The sequence below is a fragment of the Anopheles merus genome, chromosome 2L (genome assembly GCF_017562075.2).
Source record: "Anopheles merus strain MAF chromosome 2L, AmerM5.1, whole genome shotgun sequence".
In the NCBI taxonomy this organism is placed as follows: domain Eukaryota; kingdom Metazoa; phylum Arthropoda; class Insecta; order Diptera; family Culicidae; genus Anopheles; species Anopheles merus.
The window spans coordinates 28,144,547-28,171,285 of NC_054083.1; the positions used below are offsets into that span (position 1 = coordinate 28,144,547).

The 26,739-nt window shown below is 47.6% G+C and overlaps 1 protein-coding gene across 3 annotated transcripts in view; it reads left to right on the forward strand.

The window, feature by feature from the left end:
• LOC121594641 (PDZ and LIM domain protein Zasp-like) overlaps positions 1-13,725 on the forward strand; it is a 49,192-nt gene extending 35,467 nt beyond the window's left edge. For all 3 annotated transcript variants that reach the window (XM_041918130.1, XM_041918128.1, XM_041918129.1), the window contains 7 exons: positions 901-991; positions 1,917-2,429; positions 5,405-5,663; positions 6,683-10,559; positions 11,982-12,165; positions 12,249-12,488; positions 12,571-13,725. In XM_041918130.1, coding sequence (XP_041774064.1) covers positions 901-991; positions 1,917-2,429; positions 5,405-5,663; positions 6,683-10,559; positions 11,982-12,165; positions 12,249-12,488; positions 12,571-12,648 — 5,242 coding nt within the window. In that variant the 3' untranslated portion in view covers positions 12,649-13,725. The remainder of the gene's footprint in view (positions 1-900; positions 992-1,916; positions 2,430-5,404; positions 5,664-6,682; positions 10,560-11,981; positions 12,166-12,248; positions 12,489-12,570) is intronic.
• The last annotated feature ends 13,014 nt before the right edge of the window (positions 13,726-26,739 follow it).

A 26,739-nucleotide genomic window follows, 5' to 3' on the forward strand; every position in this document is an offset into this window, starting at 1 on the left:
CGCACCTTAAAACCGCTCTTCTTTTCTCTTTTTTCCCTTTCTTTTTTACATTCTTTCTTTGCTTATTTCCTTTGCTTCTTTTTTTTTTTTGTTTGTGTGTGTGTTTTGTACTATTTGTTCCATAATTGGCTTTTCTTTATTTTCCTTCCCACTTTCGGTTGCCGATCCTTATCATCCCGAACTTTCTTTCTGTCTCAAGCTCCCTATACTAGCATTCCTAGCAAAACCGTTCTAGAAAGCAACTAGAGCACAACCTTACAAAATAGGTAGCTGTGCTGTGTGTTTAGGCTAGCTGGTTTGTTGATTAGTTTGTAAAAAGCTTTTAGTAGTACCCTTAAATGAGAACGATTCGCGTGCAAGACGATGCTAAACGATGATTCTGAGAGACGTGAGCTGTGTAGCGTGGTGGACAAGTAGTTTGTCTTAGAAACGGGGGGTTTTCCACAATTAGTAAAGAGAAGTAAGTGTTCTCTGCTGTCATCAGTCATATAATAAGAGCCAAAGTTTCATAAATTCAACAGTTTCATAGCAATTATGATTGACTAAACTTCTCAGCAATCAGTCACCAGTTTAGTCAGCCAAAGGATCAAAAGAGATGATTCACATTACAAGATTCTTTTCAATAGGCTCACAACGCATCAACGTCTCATCAAAGTGGAATGAATCGTTTTCATTTGCTCAGGCACTCCTCTTCTGCCCTGTTGCTTAAATTGTAAATCGCCCAAAACCAAATCCAGCCCTTCTTTTGCTGGCCTTTACTTTTCCCATTTCTCATTCTTTCCTCACTGATCTTGTTTGTCGTTTGTACATACGATCGTCTGCTCGTAAGTCGCTCAGTGCCACGCCCCAAAAGTAGGCTTGGATTGTACGGTTTTCTAATGCCAAATTTTCAATTTCTAGGGGACACAAGACCGGCGTCCAGGCCATCTCTGCTGCTCTCAACGCTCATGCCAACTTGAATGGCCGCGCGCAGTCGCCGTACGGCAGTAATGTAAGTCATTTTCATAATTCTATCTCTGATCCCGTGTTTACGTTTGCGAGCAACTAACTCCTACTTTCTAGTGGTTTAACGCTTCCGACAGAAAACACACACACCTTCGACACACGATTAGGGTAGCATTTGTTTTTGTAGTTTGCTTGAGCTTTTCCCGATCAACACGATCGATCGATCGATCGGACCTTGTTTTCGGGTCGTACCCGAATTCGCCACGGTGCGTTAAATATAACTACGCAAGTACGATCGGTCGCGGAAGGAAAGCCGAGGCCAATTAGCAGCTGAGTACGTTTTGCATAGAACAAACAGACAAACAGCACCCACTACCTCTCTCTCTCTCTCTTTTTCTGCGGGTCTGTCTGCCGTTTTGTAACGCTTTCCCTTAAAACTGCTGACGTGCGTTACGAATGCTGACGGTGGCGCCACTTCATTATGTTATCTTTCTTCAAAAATGTACTGTTTTTTACCCAGCAAGAAAAAAACAACCAGCAAAAACAGACCAGCCCTACCCGAGGACAAGTGTGTCAAACGGTGTGTCCTGTCGCAAGCTAAACATCGACTCGTTTCCCTCCGAAACAGTCCCACGAATTTAAATCGCATGTTTCCCTTTTTTTGTGTGTGATCTTAACTCGAGTGTTTGCTTTGTTTTCCTTTTCTTTTCTTCCGTTTGTGGCTGATCGTTGTTTTGCATGCATTGTGCTTGTTTTTTTTTTTGCGTGTGTGTGTGTGCTTTTCTCGCTTATGCAACAACTCGCGATGGCTCGCCGAAAAAAAAAACCCGGCTCGGCTGACGTTGCTGACGGGCCGCTGCTGACGTGTGGGATCCGACGAATGACGAATGACGCGTGCGCGACACTTGCCGTGGTTTTCGCGGTTTCATGCACCGCCGATGAAAACGAAAACACACGCGCGCACACCGTAGGGCACACACACCAGCCTCGGGCCGCTGAGCCATTCGCCGTCCCACTCACGATCGAGCAGCACGACATCGTCGAGCGGCTACTGCAACTCGAGCTCGCTATCGCCGGTGCAATCGAACAAGGTGTCCCCGCTGCATTCGCGCACCAGCAGCGAAAACGAGCTGATCGATCGTAGCCACAGCAGCAACAGCAACGGTAGCAACGCCAGCGAACTGTCCGGTAACGCGTATCCCGTCTGCCCAGCGTCTCCGCCCCTGCCGCCCCCGCCGCCGCCACTAACGATGGAGGAGTGCACACTCCAGGAGCCCGGACCGGAAGTGCCGCCAGCCCCACAGCCCGACGCGAGCGCGCCGCTCGTGTTCGGGGCAAATGGGTTGGCCACCCCGGCCGCGACCGCCGATAGCGAGCAGACCGATGGTACGGTTACGCAAAACGACTACGGCTTTTACTACCAGACGATGGGAGGACGCGTCATTCGCAGCGTACTTCCGCCGGGCAAGAACTCCACCTACAAGGTAAGTGATAGTGTGCATGTTTGTGTGTGTGTGTGTGCGGGTTTGCCTTTTTTTTCGGAGTGAGTTGATGTTGTGAAGTGATGTTTAGCAGATAGAAAATGGCTTCCAATAACCACTAATACGTTGGGAAAATCCACGAAAGTTCATCGAAGTGCAACAAATGGAAAATTCTAACAAGAAAAGGACATTCAGTTTAACGTGAAAATTGACCACCAATCGATTCAACAAAGAAAGGATACTAGAGTGCAATGGGTGCAGTGACAGAGGGCCAGAAAAGTGTGTGTGCTTGTGCGTGCGTGCGTGTGTGTGTGCGTGCTACTTTTACATAAGCGAACGATAGCACTCGACGATCGATCTCGAAGGCGAATCGCGATCACGACTCGATTGCAATAGCGGCACCGATCCAATTTGCGGCTTACGTACGTCACGCGTTTTTCACGCGCCCTCCGCCTTCCCTCTCTCTCCTTCGCACATTTTTACATTGTAAGATGTGTGTCTGCTGCGGCGCGGGACTGAGTGCGTGACACGGATGTGAACCTTCTGTCTTCCTTCACACCCATCCCATCCACGCGATGTTTACCGAGCAGTGACCTAAAGCGGATCCGTCTTGGGTGGGACGGAAATGCATTGAAATTGCTTTTAATTTTCTTTTTTTTGTGCGGAGGGTTTGCCCTCGTCCCGCGCGGAGGACGCTGCGGGACGCTGCAGGTGGCGGTGGGAGGGCATGGGTACATTCCACCCCAAATGGCCGAGAAGAAGCAGCATGTAATTAAAAATATAATCGATTTATTTGTGTCGTCGCCAAACGGATTGTGGTGCGAAAGGGGTTTTCGAGCGTGCGACCGAGTTTGCTGCTGCACGACTGATCGAGCTGTGATGATTGAGCTGTGATCGTTGTGAGGGGAGAAGGGGGAGAAAGGAGGTGTGTGGCAGGGGTGCACGTGGCACCCTGTGACGCTACCGTGCCCGTCACCTGATCCTTTGAGGGGGCAGTGAATTCGATCATGCTTATTTGTGTTCACCAGGCTTCAGGTGTTTCAGGTGTCAGGCGTGCCTTCGGTCACGTGACCAACCGAGCCAATGTTTACCTTGAGCTGCACTATGCAGCTTCATTTTCTTGAATTTTAAAGCAGCTTTATTGATGGTGTTACCATCTGAATTGGCCGAATAACATTCGATATGTCAGTTGCTCAACCAATCGTGGGTACATACATACGCTTTTTCGCAATCCTTTGCCAATGTTTTGGCTAGTTTTCCACCAAGACCTATCATTTGATTTCTTTCGATAGATTATCTTTCTGAGTATTGATTTGAAATAAAGAGCAAGATTATTTTAATAAGTCAGTTTTAATTTGTTAAAAACATGTTAAAAAAATCCTTAACCCATTACCACACGGGTACATTTTTTTTGTTTAGAATTGTTTAGATGTATAGATACGTAACGTATGGAATTTCATACGCTGGGCAGATAGGCAAGGTAAAAACGGAAAGCATTTTCACGGAAACACGGAAAGCGAAAACCGTACTTTTTTGTTTTTTTCAACAAAATATATTGAAAAAGGGAGTTAAAATTAAATAGATTTATTAGCTTCAGATTCACTAAGAGGGCTTAAAAGAGGCTTAAAAGTAAACACCAATTTTAATTTGGTTTTACTATTTTCTTCAAATATTGTGCTCGATATTTCGTTTAATACTTGCCTTGTTTGGATTTGTCACAAAATTTAAAAAAATCATGAATCTTTCAAGATAGAAAACGACGACAACTCCTCACTATTAGTCACTTTTCCATTTTGCTTTATTTCCCTCGATCTTTGCACTCTTCAAACGCAACGAAAACAACAAAAACTGACAAGACCCGTCAAACATTGCGAGGGTTGCAAGTGGTATCATCTGCTCGAAATCTTAGGATTTTTTAAAAATATTTAAAATTTATTCACAAATCATTTTTTTGCTGTGTTGTTCGACGAAAAGATCACTTTTCCAATTAATTTGGATTTTTGCAAAATAAATTTCAAAATTTAGGCGTGTTTAGTAAGCTACAATTTGCAATCTTGTACCTGCTCTCAAGGTGCTACAATTATAACTGCTAAAACTAGGAGTGAAAAAACTACCAAGGCTCGCCAGCTCTTCAAAGCGAGGGCTCTGGGGCGGTGAACTTGTACGAGCCCTGGCGCGCCCTCGCAAATCACTGTCAATTGCATGGCGGGGAATCACTTCTGGCACAAAAAGCACTCTTAAATTTTCAGCTTCTATCATGTTCAATATGCTAATCAGCTTAGTTTCATAGGAATTTGATTACCAAAAACGGAGTATTTTGTGTATGAAATTTCAAACGCTGGGCACCAATGGGTTTATAATGGGACACTCATGAAGCACTGATGGGTTAAAATTAAAAAAAAAAACCTGAGGGTTCAATGAACACAAACTACCATATTTAAGGTTACAATTTAGTCTTGTTGCTCAGTGAACTACAATTTAGTTTTGGCAAACTGGAATTCAATAGTAATCATAAGATTAATAGGATAATTTACCATTACCTTTTCTTTTGGGTAAAATCGTAACAATCGTGCCATATTTTGATGTGCGAGTAATTTGTGGGCAGCAATAACAGACAAGATGTGCTGTGGAAAAAAATATTAAATACTTTCTTTTGATCTTATTAAACATGCTTTTTATGCTACAGTATTTTGCCTTGATATAGTTTTTTGTACCAAAATATGACCAAATTCACGCTTAAACACCTGTTTTTAATGAAGTGAATCATTAAATCCATTGATAAGGACAATTAACCTAGAAATGACGTATATTCATAAATTTCAGGTTCTTTTTCCTTCTAAAAAATCGTTTGAGATGTCACATAGAATGTGAAAAGTGAACTTCAAAATAGCGCAGAAAGAACTGTGAAAACCATAGAAACAGTCAACGCTCTATCAAAACATTAAAAAAACGTTCCAACCTCTTCGCTCTCTTCCCAGGTGAACCAGAACAACATTACGCCGAAGCCGTTCGGCGCTCCGCTCCCGGTGAGCCCGCTGGCCCAGGTCCAGCCGCCGGCCTCGTACCCGCCGGTGGCCGGCAGCGTCCCGACGCCCTTCTCGGCCGCCCTCGTCGGCGCCCCGCCGGCCCAGCCCGCTCCGATGGCGGCGCCGGCCCCGGCCCCGATGGCGGCGGCACCAGCACCGGCCCCGATGGCTGCCCCAGCCATGGCACCGGCTTCCGTGCCCACTCCACAAGGTTGTTACTAAATTACTATGCTTTCGCTGTTATCTTTCTCTTGTTGTTTTTTATCTTCCCACCCCTCCCGTTTTGTTTTTACACCTTACCCTTTTGTTGTCATTTTTGATTGTGGTTATCTAAAAAAAAACACACAAAATCCTACGCCATATGTTTTAACCGATTATTTTCACGAACGTCCTGAGCGGTCTGGTTGTCTGAGAGAGAGAGAGAGAGAATGTTGGAGGAGACAGGAGGAGTACTTAGTAGACAATCACAATCGTTTGTAATGAGTTCGTGTCTTTTTTTTTTTCACTATTTCGGTGTGTTATTCACGGCCTTCATTTTTCGTATTTCCATTCCCACCATTTCCCATCGCATCGCATCAATTCTGTGCAATGAAACAATCATCGAAAATAATCAAACTGTAAAAAACGCGTTGAAAATCGATACAAACAAAAAACCAAAACCATCTCACATCTTCCGACCTACACCCAACCTTCATCGAACAACGCGGTGCAGCGAAGAGCCAGTTCCTGGGCAGGAAGCCAACCTTTAACTTCCGAGGTACTGTGTCCGTGGCCTGACCATGGTCTGCGCTCTGCCAGAACCCTGCCCACTAAAGCACTAGCCGGGAGCTGCCGCGCGCGCGTATTTCCCTTTACCCCTTGTATCCATGCCATCCCTTTCTGTGTTCATGTGTGTCTTTGCGTGTGTCTTCAAACGCTTTGCATCTATCTCGCTTTCTTTCTTTTCTTTCTCTTCCTGTGCCGTTTGCTATTCTATTTCACTCGATACGTCCCACTCGTCCCGCTGTGCTTCGCTGTGTGGTTTTGTTCTCTCGTAAAAACCCTTCATTGCTTTTGGGCCGTTTTGTAACGAATTGCACTTTGCACCACTGTGCACCACTCGCTTACTGCTTGACGACTAACAAACTGCGGTGACAATTGTAAAAAAAAACATGGCCACGCTGGAAACAAACACAAAAAACGCGCGTCGCATCTCGGGGCATTCAACGGAAATGTGCAACAACGAATAAGATGGTGGCGCGGAGCAAGAGCCGGCAGAAAACGAGTCCGAAGAAAAGGCCGAAGGGGAAGCGGACGACGGTGCACGGGAGCGAAGCGAATCGCCCGCGCCCGTCTTTGCCTGGCCGCCGAAGCCGGAGGTGGTGGACACGATACCGACGGCGACGCCGATCTACATACCGCCGCCCGAGACGCAGCGCGTCGTGATCAAACCGATCACGGTCGTGCCGCCGATGAAGGTGAAGGAAAAATCGAAAACGCCACCGGACGACGCAGCCGGCCAGCAGCAGCAGCAGAGCAAGTCGGCGCCGGAACTGTGCCACCGGCAGGACGAAACCGAGCAGCAGCAGCAGCAGCACCAGGACGATGAAGAGCTGTCCGATTCGTTCGGCATGACGACGACGACCACCGCGACGACGACGACGGCCAACTCGGCCTCGTCCGAGGAGTACCGGATGTACCAGACGCAGTGCTCGCAGCCGATCGTGACGTACTACGACACGCCCCAGTACGAGCTGGAGCGGCCGTTCTCGTCCGGCCAGCGCAGCGCACAGGCAAGTACGGGCGCCATGTCCGACGCGTCCTACACGCACTTCGTCTTCCGCGATCCGCCACCCGAGGAGGAGGAGGAAGAGGAGGAGGTGGAGGGGGAGGAGCCAGTGGCGCAGCAACCACCGGAGCAGCAGCAGCCGGCGGCAACGGCGGCCGCCGATCCCGACCGGCCCCCCAAGCGCGTCGAGTTCGTCGACTATGGCCGCGAGCTGGAGCGGTACGTGCGGGCCGAGCAGGAGAAGGAGGCCCGCCGGCGGGCGCTCGAGGAGGAGATGGCCGAGGCGGCCCGGCGCCGGACCGAGCAGCCGCCCCACTACACGCTGCCCGCGGTGCCACCGACCGAGCCACCGCAGCTGCCCCCGTCCGCTATACCGAACCCGACGCCCAAGCAGTGGCAGTCGGCGCTGGTACAGGCGCTCTGCGTTGCGCCGCCCGATCCGATCCACCTGACCGCGGACCAGATCGAGCAGGCGAACTTCATGCGCTCGCGCAACGAGGCGTACCGGCGCGAGCAGGAGGAAACGAAGATGCGCCAGCTGGAGGCGCTGCGGCGGCAGGTCGATGCGCTCGAGCGGCGGCTCGGCCAGCAGCCGGAACCGGAGCCGGCTCCGCTGCCGGCCGGCCCGCCGCTCGATGTGCCGCGGCGCGGCGAGGTGATGGCGAGGCTGCTCGCGACCTCGACCGCCCGCTCGCAGCGCTTCCCGCCGCACTACGTGCCGGTGGTGCCGCTGCCGGCCGAAACGCAACCCTACTTTCCGCCTCCCCACTCGATGGAGCCGATCCGGAGCGAGAAGATCTCGGCGATGCGCAACGAGTCCCCGTTCGTGGAGGCGCTCAAGACCGCTCCGTACACTCCGTTTCAGCAGTTCGGGCGCGAGATACCGTCGCAGATGGAGGACCTGCCCGTGCCGAGCGGACGGCTCTCGATGATGGACGCGCTGGCGACGGCCTCGGACCGCCCGTACACCCCGTTCAGCGAGGTGCGGTTCGACCGGAGCTCGGACGTGTACCAGGACATGGTGCGGGAGCAGCCGTCGGTGCCGGTCGATCCGGACCGCCAGTGTTCGGCGTTCGCGAACGTGGGGGGCAATCGTACGCCGAAACCGTTCGTCCCGGTGGTGCCCGAGATTCGCGAGGTGCCGCCGGAGGAGCCGGAACGGGCGGAGAGTTCACGCCGCAGCTCGGTGGTGGCGGTGGAGAGTCGTCGCTGCTCCAAGGTGGCCACGGCCGAGGAGGTCCGCCGGGCCTCGACGGTGGCCACTGCGGCAGCGGCGGTGGTGGAGAGCCGCCGCAGCTCGACCGCGACGCTCGAGAGCCGCCAGGACAGTCGGCGCGGCTCGGGCGGCAGCGGCTCTGCAGACACTGCGCAAGCGACGAACCCTCCGGCACCCAAGCCAACCGTCACCACCGGCACCGCGAAGGAACCGCTCTACCCCGGCCACGATGCACACCCCCCGGAGCACTACTCGCTGGCACTGCGGCGCGAAACCAAATCACCCCTGAACCACCCGGCCGAGATCCCACCCTACCAGCGCAAGTGGTTCAACCTGCCGACGCAGAACCCACCGCGCACGCCCGAGCCCGAGGAGCTGCGCACGAACGTTCCGCTGGCCTTTGTAAATACACACTCGCACACTGCCGCCCTGTCGAAGCCGGTGGCGAAACCGCCCGGCCGGCCTGTAAATAAGCCGCCCGCCACGCCGTACACCACCATCCAGAACCGCAACATCCCGGTCGTTACTGGGGCAGCTCCGGCAGAGCTGGACGCCGAGCTGGCCCAGTACCACAGCGCTCACGCCCGTCTCGCCCACAAAGGTGTCATCGACCGCGGGCAGTCGTTCACGCCGTCGCTCATCCTGACGAAGCACGCGACCAGCATCCCGTACTACCAGCACCAGCTCGGGTTCGAGGAGTACTTCGCGGAGGTGAAGCAGTTCGATGGCCACACGACGCCCCAGCCGAGCCGCACCAAGTCGCCGGCATTTGGGCCGCCGCCGAACCCGCTTAAGCCGCACGTGCCACCGTCCCGGGAAGGCATACCGGTGGAGTCGGGCCTGTACCTGTCGATGGGTAAGCTGCACGGTGTGCCGTGGTACGCGAACAAGGACCACGTGCCGGCGGACATTCAGAAGAAGATGCAGGAGCAGCTGCATCTCGAGGCGACGCAGCGCTTCGGGCGCAGCAGTGTCGTGCAGCAGCAGCAGCAGCAGCAGCAGCAGCAGCAACATCAGGAGGTCACGCACGAACAGGTAACGATGAGTAGCAGCGTGACTACCGAGCAGCAGCAGCGGCAGCAGCAGCAGCAACGCATGACCAGGGAGGAAGCGTCCGCGGAACGGGCGATTCAGAGCGCCCAGCAGGTAGGCAATGCGTTGATCCAAAAGCGCACGCGCTTCGTAGAGGAGCATGAGTCTAGTAGCCGCAGCCAGTCGGTGTCGCGTAACGCACCCAGCGAAAGCTCACGATATTCTTCCAAAATCAAGGAGGACGAGGCGCCCCAGAAGGGCTTTGTGGCGCAGCAGACGCGCCGCTTCTCGGGCCAGGACGAGGCCCTCAATCTGCCGCCCCAGCCGACCGAGCAGGAGCAGAAGGAGCAGCAGCAGCAGCAGGAGCAGCAAGCCGAGCAAGCCGCCCTCATCCAGCAGCTGCAGGAAGAGCAGCAGAAGCGCCAGATTGCACCGCCGAAGAAGGCCGCCCCGCCGGCCCCGATCCGTCACGTGGAGCCGCCCACACCGAAACCGGCCCCGCCACCGACCTCCTTCCCGTCGACGGACCTGTTCTCGGAGGAGTTTGTCGATCACTTTCCGCACATTAGCGCGCGCAAGGCAAGCGTACTGCTGCCGCCGAAGCCGGCCACCCGACCGGACTGCGTGAGCCCGAGCTCGTTCAAGGCGCAGTTCAACGAGTTCATGATCGGTGCCGGCCCGATGCCCCCGCTGCCGCCGATGCGCGAGGAGGACGACGGCGTCGAGCCGGACACGCGCAGCGACACGCAAAAGCTAATCCAATCGTGGCCACCGCAACTGCCACCGCAGCCGGCGGCTGCTCCGGCGACCGTGGTGGCGCCCCCCGCGAACGGTGCGGCGCCCGCCGGCCCGCAGCCCGCCAGCAAGCCGTCCAGCCGCAGTAACAGCACGGCTTTCCTTGACTTTCTTAACCGACCCACGCTCAACCCGAATACTGACCGTTCCACTGATCGCGCAGGTACGAACTCGTTCAACAAGGGACGGGCCGCGTGCTCGACGTCGGCCCCCAACCGCGGGCGGGGCGTGATGAACAAGGCTGTCGGACCGGGCGGCCGTGTGCCGCTATGCGGATGCTGCCAGCAGCAGATCAGGTGTGATATTCTCCGACGCTACTATTGGAGTGTTTGTGTGTGTGTGATGATGTTGCAGTTTATTTGGTGCTGATGTGTGGCCTTTGCATGATCTTTGTTTGAAAAGGGATGTACAGAAGCACTGGAATATAAAGGAATTCGTGGTCGAACTTTTGACGAAAAAGACCTTTAAGACCTTTACAGCGTGTTATTAAGTTAAGAGTAATGCTAAGAGTTGCTTGATCGCTAAGAGCACGGCCATCCCCTCAATGGCCAAAAAAGCTTCCACCTGCCGCCGCCAGATGCGCTACTGAAAATCGAAATTACACTAGCGAGTACGGACAATGTACGCCGGCCTCAAGGATGGTGTCATTATATGTCTCCTTTATAGCTTCTTTAACCCCTCTTACTTTTAGTTTCTAAGTTTAAGCATGTATTTTATTTAATTTTTCCTAATCGCACTGTTTAGCCGCTTTGAGTGTTGTTTTGATGTGTTTGTTTTGCATTTTATTTTTTTTTGTCTCCGTTTTTCTCGCTGTGCCCACTAACCAAACGTAGCCGCTGGTCCGCGCATCGAGGAGGTCGACCATGCCACCCTGCTGCTAGACAGCTCGGTAAGCAAGCTAGCCTGCATGAGCAACAACGCCGACTACCGCAAGCAAGCGTCCAGCGTGCTGAAGGACATGCTCGAAGCCAGACTACGCAAAACGGACGCCAGCGTGCGAACAAAAAACAAGGAAAATCTGCAGCACAGCAATGGCACGCCGGCGCCCACCATCGGCCACCGTGCGGGTGGCTTTCCGCTTGCTAACACCAACGGCAAAGCAGGCGACGAACCCAAGCCCGTACCGCCGTACACAAATGGCACGGCTGCGGTACCGTCCAAGCAAGCCGCTTTCCCACCCAACGGACAGCATGATCTCAGCGTGTACTCGACCCAAATCACCGTTCCAGTGGCGCCGCTGGCAGCGTCCGATCTCGGCAAGGTTATACTGCGCCCGAAGAACAACAACAACCACGCCACGGACATGAATGGGTCGCAGGCCCCGATCAGCGGGCGCAAAGTAAGTTCCGAGCTGACGTCGCACGCACGCGACCGACGCTCGTACGTGGAGCGCAATAACAATGTTGCTGCACCGCACGAAAAGAAACAAATGCAGCGCGACAGTGCAGCGACACAACCCCAGGAACAGGATCCGGTAGCGAACGGTAGTGCGCTGGCCCTGCTCAAGGACAAGAATCCAATCTGTAACGTGTGTGATCACAAGATCGTTACGTAAGTACGGGGCGCTGCCGGGGTTCGAGCCGTCCCGGCGAACGCTTTTTATCTTTCTTCTTGTGGTGGTGGTTTGAGTTGTATGTGTGTGAACTGTGGGTGATTAACGATGGGCTTGCGCGAGCATGACACTGCTAACACTTGGAAAACACCTTGCTTCTCTACAGAGGACCGTTCATTACGGCGCTGGGACGCATCTGGTGCCCGGATCACTTCATCTGCCACAACGCCAACTGCAAGCGTCCGCTCGCTGACATTGGGTTCGTCGAGGAGAAGGGCGATCTGTACTGCGAGTACTGCTTCGAGGAGTTCTTGGCCCCACTGTGCTCGAAGTGCAATGGCAGAGTTAAGGTAAGCAGTGTCATCGAGCGGTTTCATTTCAATGAATTGTCTGGGTATTAATACACTTTATGTTGTTGTCTTCACTCTCACAGGGCGATTGCCTGAATGCCATCGGCAAGCAGTTCCATCCGGAGTGCTTCAAGTGCACGTACTGTGGCAAGCAGTTCGGCAACAGCCCGTTCTTCCTGGAGGAGGGTGATCCCTACTGCGAGAAGGACTGGAACGATCTGTTCACGACCAAGTGCTTCGCGTGCGGGTTCCCCGTCGAGGCCGGCGACAAGTGGGTGGAGGCGCTGAACAACAACTACCACAGCCAGTGCTTCAACTGCACCGTAAGTAGCATGGGGGGAAAATGCTTCAATAGCTCGATCGAGCCACCACTAATGAGCGTATTCTCCGGTCCACTCATCACAGAGCTGCAAAAAGAACCTGGAAGGACAGAGCTTCTTCGCCAAGGGTGGCCGTCCGTTCTGCAAAAACCACGCCCGCTAAACACGTCGAGCCGGTTCGCCGGTTTTTCTGTTTCGGCGGCTTGACGCCCTTCATCACCATCGGGCAGAGCGTAAACGCGTTTAGGTATATCATTTTCACTCTCGTCGTCGTTCTTTTTTTTAGTTCCCTTTCTAAGAGCATCATTAAAAAAACGCACACAAAACACACGAACGAAACCAAAAAACAAAATCAAACAACTCCCTTTTGTTGTTAGAGCTCGAAAAACGAAAACGCAAACAATGAAAAGCAGCGGAAATGGAACGTGTGTGTGTGAGCGCGCGAACAGCGTAGATTGCGTGCAAGAAACTTTGCGCGATGAAACGATTTCACCGGTGGTGAAACTTTGCACCCGCGTGAAACATTTCAAAGCTAAGCTTTCTTTCCATTCGGCGTGAAAAGAAATGTCGTCTAGCTTATGATGTGCAGCGTTTAGGTACGGTAGAATGTGGGATGAGAGTGTGTGTATGTGTGTGCAAGAGAGAACAAAAGAGTTAAACTTGTAGAGAAATTAAATGGAGAATGAAACAGGACAGCACAAACATGTTAGTAGACAATGAGATTTAATGACACGGAAGTTAAGATCGACGCTCGCGCCCAAGAAGTAGAGTGCAGAGTGCGCTACTAAGAAACATTGCAAATTAATTGTAGAACCGTAGAGAGCTTTCTATTCTATACTGTTACAAACATTGATGTTGCTAGGCATAACTATGTCCACTATTCAACAGTAGTACAACCTGAGAGGATCGCGTTTCGGATGGTTCGAAACGCTTCACAGCGGCGTTTTGATTGCTTGGCTGGACCATTAGTCTGGTTAAAATCTCCATTCGGTTCGAGCAGTAAAGCCCGCGTTACGCTACTCAGCGGCAGAAAGGACACCCAGCCGACGGCGCCCCAATATCTCTCTCTCTCTGTTAGGTTTTATTTTTCACTCGTGGAATATTCTATAGAAGAAGAATCGCAAGCATCGCTACTTTATTTTTCTCTTTGTGTGTGATACAAATATAATTTTATTTATTTATGGCCTATGTTGCTGACGAATAAAACCGTGTAATTTGCTTGGCAAAAGCAGGTACAGAGGTTGTGTCCTGTTTGTGTGTTTTTGGCTGTTGGTACATCCGAACATTAAAAGCAGATACAGGGCGGTCCCGTGATAAAGTCGTCAACTCGAACGACTCAATAGCATGCCCGTCATGGGTTCAAGCCTATAATGGACCGACCCCCCGTAGCAAGGATTGACTATCTGGCTGCATGGTAATGATTTAAGTCTCGAAAGCCTGTATAGGCCGGGCTACGCAGCCATGTTGGTCTATAAGGCTTTTGAGACTTATTCAGTAATGACCATATTCAGTATTTGAGACCATGCAGACTGTCCATTTTAAACTTGAACCTATGACGGGCATGTTATTGAGTCGTACATGTGGACGACTGTATAGCAATATTACGTATCTAATTTTATAATTGAAAGATATTTCAATGTTTGGCAAAGCATAAATGGATCATCACTTCTGTTCCGAGCTTTGCAACTTTGCAGCGCACTTTCTTTCGCCCGAAGTGGTAACTGCTGGAACTTTAAAACAGTCACTAAGGTTCCAACGACCTGTCAACATTATCGTTGAGGAGAGTGGAGAAAGGAAAATAGAGCAAAAAACGGAGGAAAGGTGCAACAAAATAGCATGCAACAAAAGTGGGATCGTAGTTCAAACTGCGAGTTATTTTACAAAACAACCAGCGGAATAAAGAAAGCAATTTTTGGTAACATCTTATCACTAAACTAAAAACTATCAAAGTGTTTGGGATCAAATTATTTTCCCACTTTCGTAACAGGTAATAGATATTTATTAATTAATTGTTTGTTAAGCAGGCTTAATTTTATATGTCATGATTTTTTGTATGTTATTCTGACGTTTAAAAACCAATCACCTGACTCGGGCTATTGCGAAATCGCTTTCCCACGCTACGCTTTTGTCAGCAGTCAGAAATCATGGCCGGCAGATCCAATCTTTTTAATTGTTGTTAATATTTTTTTTTATTTTAACAGATTAGATTTGAGAAGGTAGCCCTCTAGGTCAATTGGTACGATACAATACCCCTTGTGGCAGAATAAAATTTTGTATTTCTGTTTTTATGGGGTTTTCAAAAATGTAATGATTTTCAATGAAATTACAGAAATTAAATATTTTCTCTAAAATTAAAAAAAATAAAAGTCGTAAAATTGCTTCATTAACAGAACAATAAATTCCGGTATAGTAGACGAGGTCCTATTAAATTATGAGAAACAATCCTTTTCTAAGGGCTTTGAATATTCAAATATCCATGTTTTGTGTGATGATGTACTTTGACTTCAAAACTACTTTTTATTTTTACATTTACATTTTTTAGTGAATATATTTATGTTTTCCCATTTTCACTATCTGCTTACGCACTATTTTATTAGAATCCAATGAAAACTTGCGGTCCTGCGCTATTATTTCTTGCGGAATTTTAGCGCACGTGGTTGAATGGATTTGACATTGCCTGTTTATAAGTTCATATCAGAATATAACCTCTTGAACCAGTGTAACATTTCAAACCACGCGAAAATCTGACATGCAATGACTGGCACGTGTAGTCATTAAACACATGGCCATTGGATTTCAACAACATGTTAAAAAAAGACGTTTTCTTTGACATTGCGGTCTTCATCGATCTTATTTGGTAGCGACAAGGTCAATCTTTGTCGCCGGTTCTTTCGACGTAATTATGATTGTCAAATAATAAGAATCATGACGTTCCTCGTTCATAAATTATCTTATACTGTACGATTAAACGCTCATGAGTCCGACAATAATAAGGAAATAAATTTAACATAGAATTTGCAATGTGACGGTCTGTAACAATTAGCTTGAAATGACAGCGTACAGTTCAGCCGATTAAAGATGATTCATAAATCAACCGACACCTTTAAGAAGTGATTCAGAACCATGACTCAAGGGAAAGGAAAATAAAAACCCCAACCACCCCACAAAGCGAACAGTTTCGTTCGGTCCTAGACGAACAAAACGGTAACATTTCGGTAACGTTTCATCACGCTCACGCCTATCCTTCCTCAATGTTGGGCGAGTTGTGAGTGTAAGTATTATTTTTAAAACGTGACACGGCGCCTGCCGTCCCGCTTCACGATCGGTTGCAATAAATTTGTTGAATAACTACAACCATATTTTGTCTCGCGGAAGCCAAGTGGCGCGCTGTTCACTTAATGTGTGATGTAAATTTTCCTCGCAATGGTTTTTGTCGCCACCAACAAACACACACACACAAACACACGCGCGTATAACTTCCGGATGGGGTGAAGATTGTCGGTGGAGAGATTTGAAAATTTTGGGTGACAAAACCAAGCGCCTCCGGGGGCAGTGTGTTGGGAGGGCAGCGCCACAACGCGAGCGACTGTACAGCCCACCGGGCGCATAGTCACGTAATCATCAGCCAGCGCGCGAGCGACGGATTGTTCTGTACCGATTCCGCATCGCCACGTGGCCCGATGGGAAAACGTGCCTGATTGCGTAAACCTCGGCCAAGCACGGGGAAGGCCAAGAGCACTCATCTGCTCGCACGGGCAGAGGCCGCCGGTTTCGCGAATGGCCGCCGGGGGTGAAGGTAATGGATATGGCATCGACAGCGCGCATACGCATTCGTACGGTTCTAATTCGATGATTAATTAATCGCACGTCAGAACAACGAATTAGCTGGGCCATGCTTATGATTGGGCCGGCAATAAATTACCTTGACATTCGGTTCGGTTCATTCGTGCCTGCTCGTTTGGTTCATTCGGAATGAACGTCTAGCCGTCTAACGCTCCCCAGTTGCGGTGGAGATGCCTTCCGTATCGAGATGCCAGCTCCACTTCCAAACAACTGCACAACTTTTCCACCCACTTGCCTCCCACGTCCACTCCTCCCATTCTGGCAGGAAACGTGTACCGTTCTGGCGCGGTCCGACTGAAGCTGGTTCATCGTAAAACGTAAACAAAACTCACGTGTAGCGCACCGGCCACGTGCGCATGTGCATCAATGATGGTGCGCGCGAGCACAGAGCCGAGAGAGCGAGAGAGAGGTGGAGAGAGAGAGAGACGCCGCCGGTGAGAATAAAAGCGTGAGCAGTTGTAACGCGCGTTATGTAAGCCGTGTTGTTGTGTTGTGTGCAGTCGAGAGATTGAATTGTTTTCTGCCACAAGTTACGCCGGCTCGGTTGCTACAGAGGAAGAACTTACGGGAAGGTATTGCGCGGGAGGTTGTGTATTGTTGATTCGAACGCATTTTGCGATGCATCCGAGCGATATAATAGAACGTGAGCAGCGGTGCATCCGAGCCTGTTGTTCATCTATATTTGTCCGGTTCGGAGTTGTGAAATGAGGCAAATATTTGTAGCCGGTAGCTTGTGGGGAAGCACTTTCATTGCCAAATGTTGTTTTATTTGCGGCGTTTAATTGGAAGGAAAAACTTTTTAACAATATCTTATAAATTTTTTCTCCTTTTTTCTCTTCTTCTTTATGAAAAAAATCATTATTTTGAAAAATATTTAAGTTACCATTTAGACAATCTAATGGTTATGAAATAATGTCAATAATTTTACTTTTAATCAAACAACAAAATTAAAAATATGTTAAAAGCTTGTAGAGGCAATCAGAATTCATTAATAAAACACTTTACCAACCTTAAAGTAGCTTATGTTATTTAGTGGGATATTCGAAGGATGATTTACAGTACGAAAGACGCGTTTATCTCATCTTTAATGGAATATTGAGCAAATATCTTTACTTATTAAGACACATTCATCAGTTGGTTGACGTTTAAAGTTCATCTTATTCTTTCTACAGTTTTATTAAGTTATCTCTTTAGCATGAAGATATTGTTAAGCAATATATTTTAAGTAAATGTCTTCAAATCCACAAAAACCACCTTATTTCAATTCTAATCGAAAAGCAATGCGGCAACCACATCATTCGATTAATCATAGGCTATTAAAGCATTATATTTCAAATTGAGGCTCATTTTAAATTTAAATGCTCCATAAATAAAGATTAACTAAACCATCGAGCCCCATGCCGAAGCTTTCACCGAATGCAGAACGCAACCCGTTCAATGTCATTGCACAATTACATCACAATCAAAAGATCGTTTGCAGCGGAATAGCATATTCAATTATGCAAATGGCGTCCACTGGTCGCAACGCATCACGAACACTCTCTAGAAACGGCATCCATTGTGTGCGACAATCACAGCAGCGAAAGGAGACGCAAACATTACGCTAGGAGACTCGTTCCATGCATGATCATTAGTAGGTTTCGCCACAGCAAATCTAGCAAAAAGGTGCTAACAAAAATGCTTTTTTTGAGTTTAAGCCCTTTTTTGGCAGCAAATACACCTAAAGGGGAAAGTACTTTATACTAAAGCGTTTGAGATCGGTTGAATGACCTCATCCGTTTTTAAGATGAGGTAAAGAGTGTTTTAATGCGCTATGTATTCTGCAGATTTACTTCAATAAAATCATATATCTATATGCTTAATGAATATCGATCCCTGGCGATGATTGTAAGAGATCTGAATATCAAAAAGGACATGTGCTTCGGTGGAAATGAAATACCAGGCGTCTCCACTAAATTTTCTTTCTTTCTGTGCAATGTCTACTACGACCTGTTCAGAGAAACAGGGGAAAGATTGCTGGCATTATAAAAACGAAACACGAGCACTCTGTGGCTTACGCAATCGTTTGCCAAAATTTCATTGTTCTCATCACTGCAACGTCACCGTTCGTCGTGTGAAACCAAAGACCATCGCGTTCTAGCAGCGACCAGGCCCACCGCAATCGGCTGGGTCTATTCTTGAATGTGCTCTCTTTTTTCCTCTGTCCCACAAAAAAAAACCACACCCAACAGACCCGTCACGTATTCAAAATCATTGCGAATCGTACAACCTGGCCTTGCTTGATGGGCAGCATATTAACTGTTGGATTCGTTTGATTTTTCTGACAAATGAAAATAGACAATGATCCCGGTTCTGTTTCACTCGCACGATGGATACGAAGCGCGTAGTAAACCACGACCCGCACAATGCAGCACAGACCCCTAAAATAGATGCCGGACGGTGCTTACCAACACATTCTCGTACGGAGTGGAGGCGGGAGAGCGAAGAAGATAAAACAAAAAAATGGTGAACCAACAAACTCTACTACGCAATAATTGTAAAATCACGCCACATTTTTTTGCTGACCGTAGGTTGGGCGTCCACTTATCTCGAAGGCAGAAACGGTAACCGAAGCGGTTCAGTATGCTTTATTCATGAACCGTACCATTCCACCGTTTCTGCGCCGTTCGATGTTTGATTGTGTCCTTTTTTTTTTTGTTAGGCCTGCGTGTGTGTGCATTTTTGCCGGATGCGCGACGCGATAAGCAGCAAAGCGAGAGCAAATCGAATAACATTATTCGTGGATTTATTTATATAATAGCAAAAGAAGCAGCAGTAGCAGCAGCAGCATTTTGTGGCAAAGAGCAAAAATTAAACGTGATTGCATAACCTTCGACCGAACCAACCGAAAGAGGGACCGAAAGCACGGTGGCCAAGGCACAGTAAGCGAAGGGAAAGAATGCTAATGAACTGAAGGAACAGTTCGGAGCACGTTTTTTATCGGAAGGAGCAAGCAGCGGGGCGGAAGGCACAACATATCGCCCAGAAGGAGACACCGAACGCTAGAATAATTGGCATTTATTTATGAGACGACGACGATTTGCATGCCCGCGCCCGAGCGTTTTGGTTGTTTCGCGCGACGTTTTCGGTTATTTTCGTAGCAGCACAATTTGAGACACATCATCGCCCCAAAACAGCCCACCCCAGGCCCCGGTTGGCTTTCGGTGCGTTCTGTTGTCTTTAATGACGGATTCTGTGCGTTATGGGATGGGGGCCAAAACCGGTTTTGCGATCAAACGCACGCTGAGCGCGTTTAACAGGTGCCAAGGGAGCAATGTTGGTTGTGGATGTGCATACAATAATGAAACGCTTGTATACTTAAAAATGCTTTAAATTTAAACATAAATGTTCGTTTCAACCGTCAAGCATTTTTTCACGTAGGCAATTAATTTACGTCCAATTGCTTATCACAAAGCATCTTTCTGCAAGGCATTAACAAGAAGAAAAAACAAAAAGAACCACCAAAAACTGCATAATGCTAATGAGAAAATGATTTCAAACTTCAAACCGCCTGCCGGCAGACACAGTGAAAGTATCAACAACAAAAAAAACGAACAAAAACCCAACGCCCGCCCCTAGCCACGCCACGTATAATTAATTGAAAGTACCGAGAAAAAGGAGGCGCTGGAAATAACAAAAACAAAATAACATGCTGCAGTGCGCAGCATGCCCGGCCGTGTGTTGTCCCGTCTCATCACGCCGCAAAACACGTTCCACCAGGGGTTTGCAATAAAAAATTAATGAAAGCAACACACAATGAATAATGTTCGAACAGATTAGAACGCGCAAAAACAAAATTCAGACAGAAAAGCAGCGAACGTGGACAGCTCCCTTCCGGGAGGCAACATCAACACAACACACACACACAAGACAACCGGCCCAGGAAGGGCGGATAAAACAGTGCCGTCAGTTTCGTGCCAGCAAAACAAAGTACGTACACAAAAGTGGGAAATATAAAAGCCCTGAAATTCCAGCGGGCCAGCGGGCCAGCAGCCCCAGTTTTGCAGCTTCTTTGCTTCAGTTCGGGGAAAAACTTTCATGCCGCTGGTCACTCGGTGTGGTGTTGTTCTTTTTGCCGTTCCCGCGTGGCGATAATGTTCCCGCACGGTTTCGTTTTGCAGCCCGCTAGTGCACGGTGTATTGTGCAGTGTTTCTTGGCGTTTCGCTAGTTTCTTCTACCGTTTCGGGGAAGCTTCGGGCTTTCTTTTTTAATAATTCATAGCTAAAACTGCAACACATTTGTGTGGGGAGCTGGAGAGCTCCAGCAGCTTTATGTTAGTTGGGAAACGTTTAAAAATTCTCTTTACTGTCTTTTTACATTTTTTTGTTTTTTGCTGAACTTTTATGAGAAGCTTTTCCGAAGAACAGAGGAATTAAATGTTTGCTTTCATTTCTTTTTTGTACTGTTTTTTTTTTCAACGTACAGGAAGGCAAACATGCACCGTGTACCAAGCCAATAAGGTAGAACGTGCAGCATGCGAGCACAACACGGAAGGCACGGAATTCAATTTGCTAAATGTATTTTTTGTGTTTTTACTCGCGCAGTCTCACGTGCCCCGAGACTGCACATTTGCATACCGTGGCAGTGCGATGCATCCGATCTTGATGGTGAAAAGTTGCTGCTCTGCAGGGAATGGTGGCATTAAAAAAAACTACGATCTTGATAGCAATACGTGAAATAAAATAGTAAAAGCTTGTCTAATAGCAAACACTCACGAAAAAAATAAAATAAAACCAAACAAAAATTATACCAATGCATACCACTTCACTGAACTGCGCATTCTACGATAATCCTCTTGAAACATGACTCCGCACAAACTCCCCGCGAAAGCCTTCATGAAGGACCTCCCATTCCATTTGGCATTTCAAATGCAGCACAGCCAACGGTTGCAATTGGAGCCCCCCGATTCTGCACCCTTCTTTTATTAACGCTCGCTGTGGGCATTTAATGCGCTTGCCCTGCTGGGCAGACGTCACGTTTGAAGTGGTCATTTGTCACAATCGTCCTCGGAGTGCGGCTGCCACCCGAACCCAGCCAATCAAAGTGTCCTTTAGCGCCAGATGTGACGCATTGCGTTTGACCACATCAAACGGACGGAACCGAGAGAGCCGTTTTGATTAATCGCAGCTAACCGACCAACCGAACGACAACAATCATGCACGATGAGTGAGACCGAGGCAACATAAATCACGCGTCAAATGGGTTTTAATGCTTTTGCTGTGGTTTTTTGATGTATTACGCTCGTGTCTTGCGTGTTTAATCTGTTTGCATTGCAATTAGAAACCGAAAAATGGTGAAGAAGTTAGTTAATGGACTGATTTTGAAGCATAACGAACGTTTCAAATTATTGATTCAATTAAACACATTTAAAGGGAATTTTAAGTTGATGTTAAAGCTCTTTGAAACCTTAACTTTACACAACTTAACGTTCAAGATTGATTAAATCCAATCGGATAATTTATTGAACATTTGCACACCCAAACACCCTTCTTCCATTCGAGCTCATCTTGGGCACTCCAACTCTAACGAACCGAGCTGCTGCCACATTAGCGAACTCGAGGAGTAACATTTTCCCGTCTCCCAATATCTCCGCAGTGCGCACTAAATCAGTACGATCGTATGCAAATGAGCTCATCGTTTTGCCCAAAACGTCTTGTGAGCTATCAACTCACCCGCCACCGACGAGACGCTGTGTGTAAATTCGCGACAGCTAACAACACATGCACCTCCTCCCGGCGGTGGCGGCGACTGGCGGAGACTGATGAAGCCTGAACCGCCGTCCTTTGTCACTTCGAATTGACTCGTAGCATCGTAAGCCCTGCGAACGAACGAGCGCGATCTCGTGACGAGATTTCGCGCGCTTGCCATTCGCTTTTTGGTTAAACCGTGCCGTGCTCGCTGATTGCTCGTTCGAGTGAGCTGATGCGAGATGATACGGTGCTGATGATCATAATTAAGTCGGTGCCGGTGGTGACGGATAAGGACTTTCCGTGGTGTATACAGGGGAAGTTAATGGAGCGTTTTTCCGCGTCTGGGTTTTGGAGCGCCATGGTTCGATGGAAAATGGCAACATGGGGGTTTTGCACAGCAAGCATGATGTTTGCTGTGATTTTAAATGAAAATTGATTAGCTTTTGTTTTTCATTTACCAGTAATGCACTGCGTTAAGAGAAAAAATGGTGATATTTCTTCTGCAACTAACAGACGCGCAGACGGGAAAGTAGGTTAATTACATTTGCACAACAGATGTTTACTCTAACCTTCGCCACATGCCACGTCTTTTCTGCCGCTTTTCTGACCCATTTCTCAACAGAACGATCAGTAACACGTCGCTTTGAAGCAGCGCACCGGAAGCATTCACACCACCTTGACACATTTGCTGATGATGAAACGTAAATGTAACACCACACGGTGGGTGGTCCTGTCACATTTTCTAAGTGACGGGCTACCAACACTTCTTACCAATAGAAAAAAGAGTAAAAAAGCGATTGGTAATGTTTGAATAATTTTATTGCTAAAAGAATTTTAACAAAATGTGGCTTTCATCTTCAATTCATTTAATGACATTTCAATGGCAACAACTCATACAAAAAAAAATCATAACATCAATCACGTACTTTTGCCTCCTCGGATTCACCATCGTACAGAAGCTACGCCACATGTTCTTGTCAAACTTCTCCGCACACACACTAGAGAAGTAAATCATAAGCATGTTTCCCCAAACTCTCCCTCCCAAAACAAAAAATACCCCTTGTCGCTCCGTATCGCCCCGCCAGTAAACGAAACGGCGTCTCATCAATGAACTGGGCCGCGTTGGGTTGCTTCAACAACGCAGTTATGGTTTTATTTTTAAGCCATCCCCCAAACCCACCTCAAAAGGGTGCCGCGCGCTGCTGTACGTTAATGGGAGGCCGGGCCATTCGTTGGTGTGACGCTGATCAGGCTGATAAGATAAGTGATCGTGGCAGAGGTTACAACATTTCAAACCTACTATTGCTGACATTGGACACGATACATACTGGTTTTGGGAGCGCAAAGTAGGGCTCCAAGCGGGAGTGTTTATTTGCTGAGGTCCAAATGGGTGCAACCATGTCAAGAATGGGGTGGAAAGATAAATATTTCAAAGTTGAATCGCAGGGCGATGCGTGTCAGAAATAGAAATAGAAACAAAACACTTTCTCTTGATTGGGGGTCCCCATAAGTTTTTTTTTTATTAAACTGATAACATGAAGTATTTTGAAACATAATGGAAAGTTTATCAATGTAGCATTCAAAGCACCAATTCAAGCTCTGAGTTTTTCCTCCAAAACTCACTTTATAGTTTTCAGTTTTATGCTTGTGCCATTGAAGGGACGGAGTTTGGGTTTCATCTTTATCTTGCACTCGTAAACATCATACAGCTCAGACCGTTGGCGCCCATTTTATCAAAGCAATATGAGGGTAAAATGTTCAAATATTTATTTAGCGTAGCGCAGCAGGGTGTCCGCCGACTGCTCGGCGATCGTTTAGAAAAATATGGCAAAGCTAGAAGATGGTAAACAACCGTGGAAAGGAACAAGCAGTCACGAAACATACCCAAGCGTGGCTTTAAAGGCAATAAAGATGTGCATGAAAGTCGTGAGAATTGAAATCAATTTTAAAGTTATAATAGTTATTTGTCTTTCAGTTAATGAACTTAAAGCTTTTCGTTGCGCTTGAAAGAAATAAAATGTAAAACTATAACAAAATTAAAGATGGTTATTATGGTGAAGATTCTTTTTCATAAACTATACAAAACAAAATAGAACTCATTGCAATATTGCACTACCATAAAATGTACTTTAACTAGACAATTCTAAAGGGCGACTGATAACACAGCGTCACATTGCAGCGATTGTTGCTCGTACCCTTTGCTTTTGTTGTTCCAGGCGCTTCCGGTTGCACCAAACTCATCTGAAGTTCTTCAAACATGCTTCCCATAGCCCCAAGGGGAAAGATGTTTTTCACATTTTGCATTATCTTTTATCTGAATTTCGGTACGAACTTCACAAACTAGAAGTGCATGGTGGGGTAGCTTTCCCCCATGCACTTTCTTTGCCTCGATAGGACCGGTTATTCCAAGCGTTGAAAAGTTAAGAATTTTGTTTTACACTCATGCAGGAAGCGGAGAGTCACTTAGAAAAAAAAAAAGAAGAACGATCCACGCTCCGAGCGATAAACGAACGAACGCTTCCTTGCTTTAACGATGAACTCCGATGAAGCCCGCACTGGCACCGTGCAGGAAATGGAAAGAAAATCCATCCGTACCAGGGCAGTGGCAGTACGTCTCGAGCCGGCCCTTTGGTTCACTTTGAATCAACTTTGATTACTCCAGAAAACCCCTCGAGGGTATCAAAACGATTCGAAATTGCATCTCCCGTCGTTTCATCGCCGTGCGCCCGGGTTCAATGGACACCGTTTCAAAGGGAAAAACGGTGCCAAAAGGAGGTGTTTGCAGCACAGAAAGGGACGCTTTCATGGGGCGCTTTCAACGAAAGAGCGCGCAAAAAATGGGATCACCGTGAAGATATGAAAAGGAAGGAAAGGAAGGTGCATAGAAATAGAAATTATGTTCCATGTTTTGCTGACCCGGGCTGGGAAGCGTACACGGGCAGGACACGGAATGCACACACAGTAATGATGTAGCCGTTGGGCAATGGGAAGCAAATAAAATCTCACTCGCTTCACCGTCAAGTCCACAATGAGCGGACGCAAAGCAAAGATGCTCGACCTCAATTTTCATCTCTTTGTCTGCGGATTGTCGTGTCAAGGATGTGTGTTTCTTGTTTCCCGAGTGGAGCTGCCTCCATCTCGACGATAATTTTAATCTATTCCATGAATATGGTATCAATTTAAGGAGTGGCAAAAACTTCCCACTGTGCATGGTTTTCAAACCAAATCTCACCTAATCAAAGGGATATGTTTCTAAATGCAGCGCACTCTCGGGGAACGAGATTGCAAACGATTTATTTCCACATCTTCTTTCCCATTTGCTACATGTTGCTTGTTATTATGCGATCGTACGAGTCGGTACGGTTTCTGTTCCTGCAACCTGCACCCTGCCAGTGAACCGTACCGTAGAACCGGTGCCCTCTAATGCCCCGACGCAAAGTTGTCTCAAGAATTTTCAATTATGTAGATTTCGCAACGCTGAACGCATTTAGCTCGAGACGTTCGCTTCGAGGAAAGATAGTGTGCGTATGCATTTTAGCTAGAGTGTCATGGTATGTATGCCTTGCCCTGTCTTCCTTTGTGTGATATGCACACAAACCCATTCTCTCCCAAGGAGTTCTTTCGTTGACGAGAAGTATTGTCCTCTGTTAACTGAATTGCACCGGGAGAAGCTTTGCATCCGATGCACAATGTGATTGTTCATCTTGTTGTATGGCTGCTTTATTGTGAAAATGCTTGGTAAGAACAATATTTTTAGTAAAACTACTATTAAAAAATTTTGTGTGTTAACTTATTCAACATTGAACTATTCAACTGCTTTAAATGATTATTATTATTTATAAACTACTTATTGAATATGTTTGTATATTACACTTATATTCCTTGAAACGGGCTTTTACCAATCATTCATTAGTTCCTTATGTATTTCTTCATTCATTTAAATTTATGCCTTTTTAATTTAAGCCTTTTCTCTATAAATCCCTTTGTGATTCTATCCATTAATTTCATATCGATCTCATCACCTTCCGATGCAGGATCTAAGCAGCAATTATTGGAATGTTTGCTCATCATTTGCATGCCTATCGTTCGATGTCCTGATTCACGAGCACACATTTTCATACGAAATGAAATAATTTTCATGCATCTCATACTAACGACGCAGTTTGTTCCCTTTCTTTGTCTGAACAAATCTTCATTCCCATCGCACATTGCAAGTTGATAGTTTATTTTTTCGCAAAGAAAAACGAGAAAGCAGCACAGGAAATGAAGGGATTAATCCCAATTTTAATTTAGCGAAACCATACAAGCAATCTAAATATTTGCTTCACTAAGACGCTTGCCTTCTCGTCTCCAAATGGCGCAGCACGGGACGAACAACAGCAACACCAGCAGCAACGACACATTCGCACCCGTTCGACGCCAAGAAGTTTGTCGTCTGTCATGTTTGCTGCGTACGTGAGTATCGTGTCACGTTTGGCATGTAGTGTACTCGGTTACCCTTCCCAGCGCATCCTTTATCCTCCCGGTGTGCCGATGAAGTTCGACGTTCGAGTTCCCGCAGGCAGTAAACGCAAGTAAACGAACCGAGCGAAACAGCCAACCCCGGTAACTAGCGTATCGTATTCCCGCTTGGCAGTGTGCGGCATGCGCTAACGTGAAGAATACGAACTACGTGACGGGC